Raw genomic sequence first — 13,692 nt, 5'->3', positions numbered from 1 at the left:
TGTACAGAAACCTACAGCAAAAACATTTTGAAAACATCTTAATCATTAAGACATATGAGAACTCATTTTAATTAAAGTACACTTGCATTCTCACTTAAAACCAGAAACTTAAACCCCCAATTTTTGGGTTAAGATACATATCACTGAGGATGTAATTTGCTTCTAGAATTTTCAATATTTGAAACAGTAAATGAGGAAAACAAGAGTCTAAATTAGGCTTTGACAGGTACTAAACTTGAAAGCCTCCAAGCAGATATGACAAAGAAAAAAAAAAACCTAGCTTTTTTCCCTCCCTCATATACACTTCAGGTACTTCATGAAAGCCAGGCATATAAAATGGGGAGGCCATGTTTTTTTTTACTAAATTTGAGTAATCACAGAACAGAACATTTTAAATACCCCAGTGCTTATCAATGGGAACAATTTTCTGTGGCTACTATTATTCACAATTACTAGTATTATTCACAATTACTAGTGATTTTCTACTTGCACCCTATTACACCCTTCACTTGTTAATTGCCTTCTTTTATTATGGTACTGGAATATGTTGCTCGTTAAAACACAGCATGCTGAGTTAAATAATAGTGACTGCAGCTGTCCTCATCTTTAATATAAAGGAAGATAGAAGTGCCCTGGAAAGAGACTAAAATTATTACAATTCTGGCCTCATGCCAGAACTGGGTTTGATTTTAAAGTCTATTCTGTTTTGAACAGAATTTGGCATATCCTTTGGCCTCTTTGCAAGCTTCCAGGACATTATAACTCCAGCCCTGGTAAATAAGACCAATTAGAAAATTGTCCTTACACAGTACTTGTCTCCCAGGCAAGGTGTACCCATGGACTGAAACAAAGAGCTATCCACATCTGGAACACCCAGCCCTCAACTGCACAGCATCTTACTTCATACCACAGCTATGAATATAAATATTAAAAATACTCATGTTGCACATTTGGACTGAACTTATACCTAAAGATGTCTAAATTAAGATACAATTAGACTTACATCTCAGCTAGGAGGCAACATGGAACAATGTCTTAAACCAGTTCATGTCTGTACAGAAGAGAACACTCTCTGCTCTGTTCTCATGTCACATCCAAGTCATTAGCTTAAGACACTGGAAAAGCAATTGCCTTTTGCTCCCTAGGACTTCTAAATAAGCATCTAGCATGATTATGTATTCCAATTGCCCAGTCTCGGAAACAAGCAAAAGCCTGTCACTGCAAACATTCATTGTTAGCCTCTGATAATAGACATGAGAGATTGACAAACCCAAGATGCTCTCAATTCTGCTCTGAAATGGCCACCAGACAGGATGACAGCAATCTAGGAGAGGGGCTGTGCTTAAACACCTGCCATATGAATCAGGGTTCCAGAAACCAGCCTGAAAGTGTCTGCCTACCCTACTATGACAGTAGGTGCCTTAGTGCCTGTCTGCACAGTGCCCATCAGTGAGGCCAGGCTTGCTTTGCTTACGATCCAAGCCAGGTCAGACCCAGGCTGGCTCTGAGGCACAGGACACACAGCTAGCCTAGAATGGCACAGAATCTAAAGTAAAACATTTCTGCCCCTTGCCTTACCACTGCTTGTTAACCTGGACCTACACACATCTCTGCTGCACACTGGGCTTGTGTCCACCTGCTGAGCCAGCAGAGCCCTGAGGTGCCCAGAAACAGCCCTGCAGCCCTTCCTGCAGCCACGGTGCTGGCTCTGTGCAGCACTACAATAACTCTGACTTGACAATGCAAGTCAGACTAATGGCCAAGAGAACTCAGTTACAGAGTACAAGAGGAAATAAACTAATTGCTCACTCTGGATCACAGTTCTAGTACACTTTTTAAAGAAATTAGGCACACTTTAACATTCTGCAGGGTCAGATATTCTTACAGCTGCTAATTATGTTCTGCATATGATGTATTTTTTTCCTGGTGGGTTCAATCAGCTGTACCAAGCAACATTAATACTCTTCTGTGTGTTGAAATTAATAGAATATTAACTGAAAACATAGCTCTTTTATTTTTAAAGATAGGTTCTGACAGAAATCACTAAAAATAATTTGGTTTTAAAACAGACAAAATTAGGGATTCAAAAGTTGACAAGGAGAGTCATGCTGGTTTGGGCTAATAAGCAATTTAATGAAAGCTGTTGACAAGGAAAGCAAGTTCATGAGCAATTAATTTTATCTTGTCTTACCATGGTGCTATTTGCATTGTCAAAACAGAAGATTTAATGGCATGGACTTCACATGCTGCTCAACATACAAACAATTTGAAGACCAAGACAGTAAAGGAACTTGCAAATTTTGCTATGCACATCTAAATGAAAAGGTTTTTAAAAATGATTATATGAAGACTTCACCTAAGGACAAGGCATGATTCTAGCATTATCCTTACTGGCAATTTTAAACATTTTGAGTCAAATTCCTGATTTTTTTTATTTATTTGTTTTTTTAATTCTGAAAAATAGAGCTAGAGCCATATGCAGTATTTTCCTGAGCAATAGTTGAGTGTTTACTCTTTTGTCTGATGAAACTGTCAGATAGGACCAGACTTCTTACCATCTTCCAGAAAATGCCATAGGAACTGCGCTTCCAGATCTATTAGTACGTTCTTAATCTCTTTAATTTATGCCATCCTGATGTTGTCCAATGCTAATTTTTAGTTAGCTTGTAGGTCACAATCTTTACTAATATGTGAATTGCATCTAGCCAGTTACTTTTATTATTATGTGTGATTTCATTTGCATAAGATCTATTTTCTCTGCCAATCTTAATGTAAATTCTTTAGAAACTGAGTAATCATTATACATAGGTACTACAAAAATCTGTACCTAACTAGAAGAGTTCAAAAATATTTCAGTGTTTCCTAAAGTAATGATGTGCCTGCAGGTCATGATGACCATCCAGCCTTCCAAGGAAACTCTATCAGGAACATGTATTCATGGATCAAGCAGTGCTTGTTACCTATTACTTTAATAAATCACTCATAATTCTATCACATTAAACTTTTGAAGACATTCAGAATAATCAGTGACTCAAATTAAACAATCTCAGACTGACCAAGAACCCCTTGGTATCACTGGAGTTTTTTCAGTCAGGTGGCCTTTGGAACAGATCCACTCTCTCCTTGGTTGACAAAATGATGGTTGTTGGAAGACAACAATTTCTAAAGTTACAACAAATTGTCCTGGTGCACAGTAAGTATGGGATTGAGGAGAGATGACTGTGATGAATATCAATGTGTGCAGAAAAGGAAGGGAGTTTGATATTATCTGCACTATAAATTTATATATAAGCCCATATAGAATGCCATTAAAATGAAACAACTTCAATCAATCATCCTTACCGATTCAATGCAAAAGCATAATGAAACTTAATGTTGTGTTGATCAGCCAGATCACAGGTAGGAAGCATTTCTAGTGTTTCTACCAGCTTCACCATAGCATCATAGTCCTGGCATGAAATTTAAAAAAAATAAAAAGGATTGAAGTATCATACACTGAAAGGAGGAAAACATCACTAAACTAAAATGTATGAATGTCACTGGACAGTCTCTCAGGTGACAGTTCCTAAGAGTCAGAGAACAGCCACGAAGGCTGTGTAGGAACACACAGGGATTTTGTCTATCCATGTCAGTGCTTGCCTCTTCATCACCACAATGCCCAAGCTACTGAACCTCTGTAGCCAGTTTGATCATTACACTCCCAGCACCAGAGAAGAGGTGACAAGTCTGGCTTTTTCAGACCTTGTTAAGATCTTCTGATGAACGACACCTCACCAGGTCACCATGGACTCAACCACAGCTGTATCTGATGTACATCAGCCACTTGAACATTTTGGTTTCTCAGGGGTAACCCACATCTACAGTGCTGAAGAGGCCAATTTACTGATATTTCAAAGGGCCTTATGTTACTTAATCTTTTTTTTCAAAACATATTTTGAGACAAGTACATTTCTCAAGGGAGGCCTTTCGTGATCACCAGAGCTGATCCAAATGAAGTTGGATAAAGTGCTGAAGGAAAATATTAATTTCAGAATGGAACATTTGGTAGTGAAGGATGATGTGGTCACCATTGCTCTCACAACCCATTTATACACATGAAACAACCAAGTTAGCTCCTGATGGGAAAAAAAAATCTATAAAATGGTTGAAATTGTATTTGATAATGGATGTTAGATACAAAGACTGTCAATTTGGAAAGACAACACACAGGCTGTGTTTTAGCAGAACTTATTTTAAAAAATTAAAAAAGAAAACGAGGCACAGTTATATTTTAAAAGCAAATTAATGTTTTGTTGAATTATGGTTCTCAATTTGGGAATCTCTAGCCAGTAAAATGGTCAAAAAAATGCATTTCCTTAATCCCTAAATATATTTAACTTTATGAGGGGAGGGAGAAAAGGTAGGGGAGAGGAGGGCAAGGCAAGCATCTTGAGTCACTAGGGATTTTTGCTTTTTTTTAAGGAAGTTAAAAATCACTAAAAACAAAGGGAGTGACCTCAGGAAGTCACCTAATCTGAGTCTCGTGTTCAAAGGCAAAATAAGTAAGAGTCTCTATCCCCTTAAACTGCCTAGAAGACAAGCCAATTTAAACAGTGTAACAATTGTCCCCTTTCAGTGTCAGCTTTCAATCACAGCTTAACAAACAACATGCACAGGAGAACAAACAAGAACCAAAATTGCAGGGTAAAATAATCCACCTTAGAATTTAAGCACTTACCTGAATATCTCTGTAAGAAAGAAGCAGGTTTATGACGATGTCAGAAGTCAGCACTTCAGTATTATCCATACGAAGCTTAATCCTGGCCAGCTCCTTAGCCAGTTCATCTCCTTGGTACTTCTCTCTAGCTTTTCTGATGTCACTTAGCAGTGTTTCTTTATAGTAGGCACTAAAGAAATAAAAGTAAGACACAGGGGAAGAAGACTGCTGGACATTTCTTATGAAATATGGCTATGCTTCTAATAAAAATTATAAATTCTAAAAACAAATATCATTTCCTCAGAGTGAGGTCCACATCAAATGTTTCCATATTTTTCAATAACTAACAAATATTCCCCCTTGCCCCACCTCAGACTGTAGGGCTATGTATCAATATGCTTATAATCAGGATTGTCAGGCAATTTTGCCATCACAGGAAAGGGGAGCATTTCTTTACCCCATTACTGACCCTGACAGATCTGGTACTTTGTATCATAAACAAAAGCAGTATCTGGGATAATAAAGTAACAGAGAAAAGAAACGGCAGTGTGAGGTAAAGAGGTGGTGTGTTATTTTATCATGAAAGTTGGAAGGAGACTTTCAAACACAGAAACTAAAAAACAAGCCAACAAAAGCTGATTTAGTTGCAATCTCTTTGATGAACATTATACATACTGTGGGCAGGATCTCTGGACTAAAAGCCTCCAGTAAGTGCATCTTATTTACACTGTTTTCAGAGCACAATCCAACATCAGTGCTTTTGTAAACTGAAAAATAATATACATATTGCCAGCATGACAAGTATGAATGGCCTGAACCATCTGCTTATGGGTAAATTCATCCAGGAGCAGGTTATGGAGTCTCTGGAGTTCAGCAGGTGCCACCTGACACATACTCCAGTACACACAATCCCTTTCTTGTTTACAAATGAGTCTTTCAAAGTATTAAACCTTGCTTAGCATAAGCCCTGCACATAGCAAAGAAAATTAAGTTCTCTGTCTCATACACACTATATCAAAGCAGCGAGGTCACAGTAAGCACCTCTGGCAAGCACAGCCTCATACAGTGACTGCAAGGACAGAAATGAGGCCAAAAAGCATGCACGGACTGTAAGGTGGGAGCAAGACTCCTCAATAACTCCCAAAGACCTCAAACCCATTTCTAGAAAGATCTACAAGAACAGACTGCACATAACTAATTTGCATACACAATGAGAAACTGATCTCCAGGGTGGGAAAAATCTTATGTATAAAAAAGGTAGCTCAAAAAATTCCAGGGTGCTTGCTTTTTACATGCATCCCAGGACCATGGAAACCCCTGCTGAATTGACACGGGAGCCAGGACGGCTGATCTCTCTTTATTTTCTCTTTTCTGCCCCTCTTTAATTTATCTCTCTTTCTTTCCTCCCTTTCACCCTATGCCCTTTATCCAAAACCCTCTGCTGTGCCTTTCACTAGGCAGTCAGGGACTAAAACACCAATATCCATGCCAAGTGTGTAGTTTACTAATAAAACTTTGCTAACTTTTGCAAAGTTTTATTAGTAAACTAATGACTTTTGTCATTCCTTTCAACCATGAGCATCTAGGAATCTTGGGTGCTACCCTCCCTTTCAGGGTGGGATGCCACAGGAAGGTCATCCATGGGATTGCATAGATGGGGCCACAAAAGAAAAGTACTATTTTAGGCAAGCCTTTCACTTGGGTGGGATGGCAATGTGGAAACAAAGAAACCTGAGGGCCCTCAGTGCTACCTCACGCTTCAGAAAAAAATAGGTAAATTAATACCCAGAAACTCAGTCTCTCTGAGTGTTTTCCAGAAATATATACAAAACAGGAACAGCTGCAGAATACTGGGTAAGCAACTGAGAAAGACCTCCTTCTCCAGCCCCAACTCTCTGAACTCCAACAGTCCCTTGTAGAAATGGCTAAGCAGAATCATGTTTAAGTGATACCAGAAGGTTAACACTTAAAAATAAAAACAAATCATGGAAATTACAACTGAATGCCCATTGCTACCATGTACATATATTTATCTGATGACAGAAAAGGTCAGTTTTTGGCTTTGAACTCTATGAAGAAACTATGAGCTTAGCTCCTATTACAATCTTATGCACTTTAAACTTAAACCCTTTATCTTACCCATGGACTGCCTTTGCTTTCTGTAAAGTAACTACAAAACAAATTCTAGCAGAACATGGTTAGTTACCTGCAACAACTGCAGGCCAGGAATACAAAAATCAGTAAAACTGGCAGCTTCTTTTAACACTATATTAAATGCAGTGAAAAATAAAAAAAATAAAAAAAATAAAAAACAATGCTACTAGAAATTCTGCATCTCCTTTTTTCATAATATCAAAAAGAGACTATCAAAGGTTCTGAAAAACTGTATGTGTTGTAACATTACCATGATGTAACATGGACATCCTTGAGAAGGCTGAGAAACTTGTCCACCAGTGGGACACAAAATGGCCCCAGGATATTGTCCCAGCTGGGCTGCATGTACTCAGAGGCTCTTCGTTGGGCATCACTTTCACAGCAAAAGTAGTCAGCACAAGGTGTTACAATGTATGGAATAAAATAATAATTGCCACTTGAAGCCTAAAATACAAACAGGCAGAGTTTAGAAAACAAATGAAAGTTGAAATATACTTCTGTATACACAGAATATTTTGCTAACAGAAAAAACAGCTAGAGTAGTGTTGGTGTGTAGGAAGGCTTTGTGCACTGTTTAACACAAGACTTGCAAGCAACAAATTCAAGGAAATTTGTGTGGAAAAGTTACAAATATTAACAAAGCTGATGAATAAGGGTCCAGGTCTGTTAAGTGACAGTACAATGAAACTGTTCAATTTTTCCTTTTAATGTAATGCACAGACCCTAGTAGGGTCTGACAGTTACCAGCTAATGTGCTGTTCCCAAATTTTTGGCTTCAGAGATCTACTTTCATCCTCTGAGCTCACTCTGTGCTAGGAAAGATATGATGCAGAGCTCCTCACAATGAGAGAAAGACAGAAACACAGATACTGGAAGGACTTTATAGAGATGTTTAATCCAGAGGAGCCTACAAAACATCTGCTGTATGCTACCATCAAAAACTTAACCAACCAAATCCCAAAAATTTGAAATGTTTTGTAATAGAGGTAGCACTTGTACATAAAAGTCTAGAAGTAAAACCCCCAAAAAACTTAATATGCCACATGAAATGTGTAAATACAATCAATGTGCTGAAATGGGTGAGGACACAAGAAATGCCCTTCAGAGAACAAAACCAGCAAGTTCAGAGTTTTCAGCCCCCGAGTAAGACCCCAGAAATCCACTATGAAGGTTTCCACAGCTGGGAGAAGCACCTGTATCCCATTTGAGCTATGACAATTCTCTGCTGTTTAAAAGGAAGGTGAACATTTTATTTGAGAGTAACTAGATGGAAGCACTGAGGCATAGGTCAACACAATACATCTGCCATGATCAACTACCCCTGCTTTGGAGATATCATGGCACTAAACATGTACAGCAAAATCACACCTGCCATTTTTTCATGTCATTTAAGCCTGTAGAAAAGCCATGGCCATTTATAATCAGTCACCTTGAGCAATGGGAGAATGCTAAGGTGATGAAAAGAATGGATATGAAGATGGCACAGTTTTGAATGTATTAGTAAACTAGACAGGAGAAACAGATTCCTCACAGGAAGTTAAAAATGTAGGGCATGCAGTTACTAAAACTAGAGATAAAAAACCCGTATCAGTACATCCTGTTGCTGATCTGAGTGAAGATTTAGAATTTTAAATTATTTCTAACAGATAGAGATCAAGTCATATTCCTTCCTTACAAACCCTAAGTTACATTATCCCTGTTGTAATGTAATTATCTTTTGGATTGTTATCTTTATTTCCCAACAAAAAACACAGAAAAACTGCAACCCAAGCCACCAATATGGCAGCACAGTTTTGTCTCAGGTTTATTCAAATAAACAGTAAGTTCACTGCAACACAAAAGCTGCTTGTCTATAAATTCTATTCTTAAACATGTAACTGCAAATTAGCTCTTCCTGCAATGAAAAAAGCCCATCCAATTTGAAAAGGTGATGTATTTTAAGATGCAAAGAGCTGCAGTTATCTATTGAAGAAGTAATGAAATTTTCAGAAAAAATTAATTACACATGTGAAATACTGTATTAATCTTATCCTCAAATACTGTATTGTTATCCAGCCAACATATCATCTATTTGACTTAGATTTCTTGTCTCCTTTTGCACAGTGAAATCTATGCAATTAAACCCTCCTGTCTTCTAACTTCTGTCCAATATTTGCATATAATAAATTATAAAACCCTTTCATATAGACTGTGTAGCCTAAGAAAGTCTTTCTTATCTTCATTATGTAAAAAAAACAGTCCATCTACTTATCTTATGCTAACAAGAATTAGAGATGGCTGAAAATACCACCTTTGCTTCTTCTGATCTTCTGTTCAGGATGCTGGTCTCTGATACCAAAAGTTAATAATTTTGAGAATTACTGTCTTGTCATACATACACCAAGTATTGCTTCTTACAGCAAACCTACCTGCATACATATACACATACAGATAGAATCTATAAACTATTACTTATTTAATTGTAATAGAATTATAACTTCATAGTTTATCAAGAAAACAATATGAGCAGTTGGTTAATTTCAGGATTAGAAGCTAGAGTATTTTGTCTGATTTTTTTAAATTTTAAGTTAAAAATTACAGCCAAGCAACTGAAAAAAACCCCAAAACTCTGAATAGCTCATCTTCCAGCATATAATATATGCCAGCACTGAAGCTTTTGTATTTAATCACAACATTTTAAAATCTACCACAAAACAAACCACAGATTTAAGAACATGAAAAAAAAAACCAAACCCAGAAAATAATTGCAAATCAGTTGAGAGAGGGACCTGTTCTTCAGGTGAAATAGTTAAAGGAATTAAGTAGAAAGCCATGCCTTTGCTGAGAGGCTGAAAGAGTGAGGCCCACAGAGGCCATTTTTAGGCTCTAAGCAAGCCAGGTCAAGTGTAGAGGGTTTTTTGTCTTAAAGTATTTTCCAAATATTTTTTAATGCTGGTGAAAGTAAACTGTTGATCTTAATAAAAACACTTAATAAAAAAACTCTGACAAAAAGTGGAAGTGCAACTTCCACTTTTTGTCAGAGATGCTACACTCACATTAAAGGTAGGATTTTTTCCAAATAAGTAACATTGAGTGAAAATCTCTGCATTTTCAGGGAGGGAATTATGTCTGCCTAGCTAACTGCACAATTATTTTACTTGAGCTATGCTATTAATTTTGCCACTCACTCAAGTATCAGGAATGCTTACCCCATCTCACTAAGCAGTTAGAAGGAAAATATAGAAGGTAATAGAAAAGGAACTGCATCCACTCCAAGAGATCACAAACTCCTGAGAGTTCAGGGAGTTTAACTCACTGCTATCTTAAGTATTAGGGTTTTCACTGTTGTTTTCTGTGACACCACATTCCTATCCAGCTCACCATATAGACATGTATCTGATTTGCATGGCCAGGTTTTGGTAACAGGATGGCCTTGGGGGCTACAGGAGTTGCTTTTGTGAGAAGCTGCTGGAAACCTCCTCCATGCCCAGCAGAACCAATGCCAGGCAGCTCCAGGACAGATGTGCTGCTGGCCAAGGCTGGGCCAATTAGAAATTATGGTAACTCCTCTGTGATAATAGCTTTAAGAAGAAGAAAAAAAGTTATTGCACAGATGTAACTGCAGCCACAGAAGAGTGGAGTGGGAATATATGAGAGGAAAAACGCTGCAGACAGCAAGGTCAGTGGAGAAGGAGGAGCAGGAGGTGCCCAGATGTTGGAGCTGAGATTCCTCTGTAGCCCGTGGTAAACACCATGGTGAAGCAGCTGTGCCCCTGTAGCCCATGGAGGACAACAGGGATTCAGAAATCCACCTGCAGCCTGTGGAGGTGCCCCACACCAGAGCAGGTGGATGTCTGAGAGGAGGCTGTGACCCCACTTGAATCCTATGCTGGTACAGGTTCCTGGCAGGGACTCACAGACCCGTAGAGAGAGGAGCCCAGACTGGAGCAGGTTTCCTGGCAGGACCTGTGACCCCATGAAGGATTCATGCTGGAGCAGGCTGTGCCTGGAGGACTGCACCCCATGGAAGAACAACCCATGTTACAGCAGTTTGTGGAAAACTGTTGCTTCAGGGATGGACTCACATTTGTGAAGCTCATGGAGAACTGTGTCTCCCGTGGGAAGGACCCCACATTGGAGGGAAATGACTGTCCCTGAGCAGTGGGAGAAACAACCTGTGATCAACTGACCATAACCCTCATTCCCTCTCTCCCTGCATTGCTGGGATAGGAAGTAGAGTTTGGAAGGAGAGAGGGGTGGGGGTAAGGCATTTTAAAGTCTTATTTTACTTCATTATCCTGCTCTGAATTTTTTCCTAATAAATTCAATTAATATATCTAATTCAAGCCTGATTTACCTGTAACAGTATTTGGTGAGTGATTTCTGCCAGTCCTTAACTCATGAACCCTTGGTTATATTTTTTCTCCCCTGTCTGGCTGCAGAGGGGAGTGAGAGAGTGGCTCTGGCCAGGGTGCCTGTCCTCCAGCCAGGGTCAACCCACTACAGTGACTAAGATATTATAAACTTCCAAAAATAATTCCTCTTCTAAAGTCGAATAAATGCAGTATTTTTATGTAAAGACTGTGGAGAGAGATTATCACAAGACAAACACTTTAAACTTCTGGGATCTAGCTTGCAAGGAGGAAGTACTCCAATCACCTTGAAGGAAAGACCCTGCCAAGCACTATTCTTAAATCATCCTTACTCATTTTTACATGTCTAGAAACACAGTGAAAGAATGCCATATCTATTCAACAGAAAGCACAAAATACATACTTTGCCTATTAAATTACCACTGTGGTATTCAGGAGGCACTTGAACACGAAGAAAAACTTTGAAGTTGGCGACCTACTCCAAATTGAAATAAAACAACAAAGACGAAAACACCACCACAAAACACCATAAGAATCAAAAAGACAGACATGACACATGAATAAAGAAATAATTAAAGAAAGAAACAACAGAAAATGAATATAGATATTTACATCAAGACTATATTTACAAGGCAAAGAAAACAGTTCAATACTTCGGCATTTCTCTTATCTATTTCATTTTTTGGATTTCTCTTATTTATATGATTTATATGTCTGTACATCTCCTTGTGTCACCATCAAGACGTTTTCAGGTCTTATTTTTATGAACCTCTCAGATTCATTATCTGAGTAGTTAACTATAATCCAACCATTACATATTGTTCAAGATGGTGATATTTGCATAAAAAACAACTTTCCCACAAAAATTTTAAAAGCCTTAGTTTTCACTAGCTAAAGTAACAGTGGCATATTTCATTATTAAAAGCATTAAAAGTAGCATTTACCCAGTTAGCCATTGTCTTTGTACTATTTTCTGCCCTGAAAGAAAAATCACTGAATTTAAGATGTTCCTGCTCTTTCATTCTGTGCCCTTTTACAATCTTCTTTACTTCTGCTACCTCAGGCCTTTTTACAAATCTATCATTAAAAGACCATAACATATAAACTTTTATACTTTGTAAAAATAATCAGAAAATAAAAAAAATGGAAAGCTACTCTGCAATAATACTTCTTTGGATTATTAAGTTCATATAATGTAATCATACTTCAGAGTCTTGGCTCTCATTCCAATCCACTGGGGCTACTTAACTGGAGAATGAGTCCAAGTGCCAGAATCTTTCTATTTAGTTTTCTTATATGTTCATTGCTTTGAAACAGTATATGCAGTCTAATTTATACAGCTACTGAAACCTCTGAAGAAGCTTTCTGCCAATTACAATAAAAAAAATCATTTTTCAACATAAAAATTCCTTGTGGCAAGGATAAATTGCAATCCAGTTCCCTTTAGATCAAGGAGAGTTTTTGCTAATGACTGCTCCATGGCCCAGACATTATTCACTGCTTACTATAAGAGCTGCTACAGGATTACATGAAAAATAACCATTTAAATCTCTAAAAATATTTCATCAGGCCCACAGGCCTATGTATACGATCATAATAAACCTTTTGGTTTAATAGCCAGCCTACTTTCCTTTAAACACCTGCCCTGAATGCAGTTAACAGGGTTATTAAAATTTCTTCAGGCATATTATAGACTAAAGAATAACTAACTAGTCTTTCTCCTTATGTTCTGTACTTGGTATAATAACTTTTCCACAGTACAAAGTTCTAGTTTGTATTTTTGATGCCTCATTCAAACAAATTGAATGGATCATAGTGCGCACCTCAGTGTGCAACCAATCCTAGAGCTATTGCCGAAAGGAACATTTTGCTTCCTGACTCCAGCAGCTTTCTAAAGTTCCTTTTTCACTCTTTCCTCCACTCAATCATGAACTTTTTTTAATTCATAATTTCTTAAGGGCCTGTAGCAGCAGATGAAATTTACTTCCTTAAAAAAAATATCAAGGACAGCAAAAAAATTTTGACTCAAAATAGAAAAACTTCCCAATGGATTTTGTCTATTATACTGGTTTGGGGAAAGATTATTATTTAAGCATTTTTTTGCTTTTGAAAATCCTTGAAATTTCATTTCTCTAGTAACCAATGTTTATGTGACATCTAAAGAAACTCCAAAGCACAAGCATTTTCCGTAGGTAATTTTCTCTCCTCTTCCCTTCAGTCCATTTTTCCATAATGGCACCTCTTCTGCAAAACTGAATATTTGCTATTTATTTTATTAATAATCATTTTGACAGAAACTAGGAAGCTGTGCAATCTTTATTAAAACTTACATAAATGTCCTTAAAGCTCAGAGGAGGTCTACAGAGGGAAATCTAACTGAAGGGACACGGAATCTTGAATTTCACGCCAGGGTAATTCTTCCTTGGGAACTGAATTCCCAGAGAGGGCGGGTGGGCGGGCGAGAGGGCGGGCGGGCGAGAGGGAGGGCGG

At 37.9% G+C, this 13,692-nt stretch overlaps 1 protein-coding gene across 2 annotated transcripts in view; it reads right to left on the bottom strand.

Moving 5' to 3' along the window:
• The window catches only part of MAP3K15 (mitogen-activated protein kinase kinase kinase 15), an 84,656-nt gene that overhangs the window by 36,082 nt on the left and 34,882 nt on the right, over positions 1–13,692 (bottom strand). The window contains exons 1-4 of one of the 2 annotated variants that reach the window (XM_033512373.1): positions 11,606–13,619; positions 7,101–7,294; positions 4,718–4,886; positions 3,343–3,449 (exon numbers count right to left, since the gene is read on the bottom strand). In XM_033512373.1, the coding sequence (XP_033368264.1) occupies positions 3,343–3,449; positions 4,718–4,886; positions 7,101–7,195 (371 nt within the window). In that variant the 5' untranslated portion in view covers positions 7,196–7,294; positions 11,606–13,619. Of the gene's footprint in view, positions 1–3,342; positions 3,450–4,717; positions 4,887–7,100; positions 7,295–11,605; positions 13,620–13,692 lie in introns of those variants that run through there. The other variant, XM_015634076.3, reaches the window with a different exon arrangement.

This window comes from Parus major, chromosome 1 (genome assembly GCF_001522545.3).
Source record: "Parus major isolate Abel chromosome 1, Parus_major1.1, whole genome shotgun sequence".
NCBI classification, from domain to species: domain Eukaryota; kingdom Metazoa; phylum Chordata; class Aves; order Passeriformes; family Paridae; genus Parus; species Parus major.
This window is presented reverse-complemented; position numbering and strand designations above follow the sequence as displayed.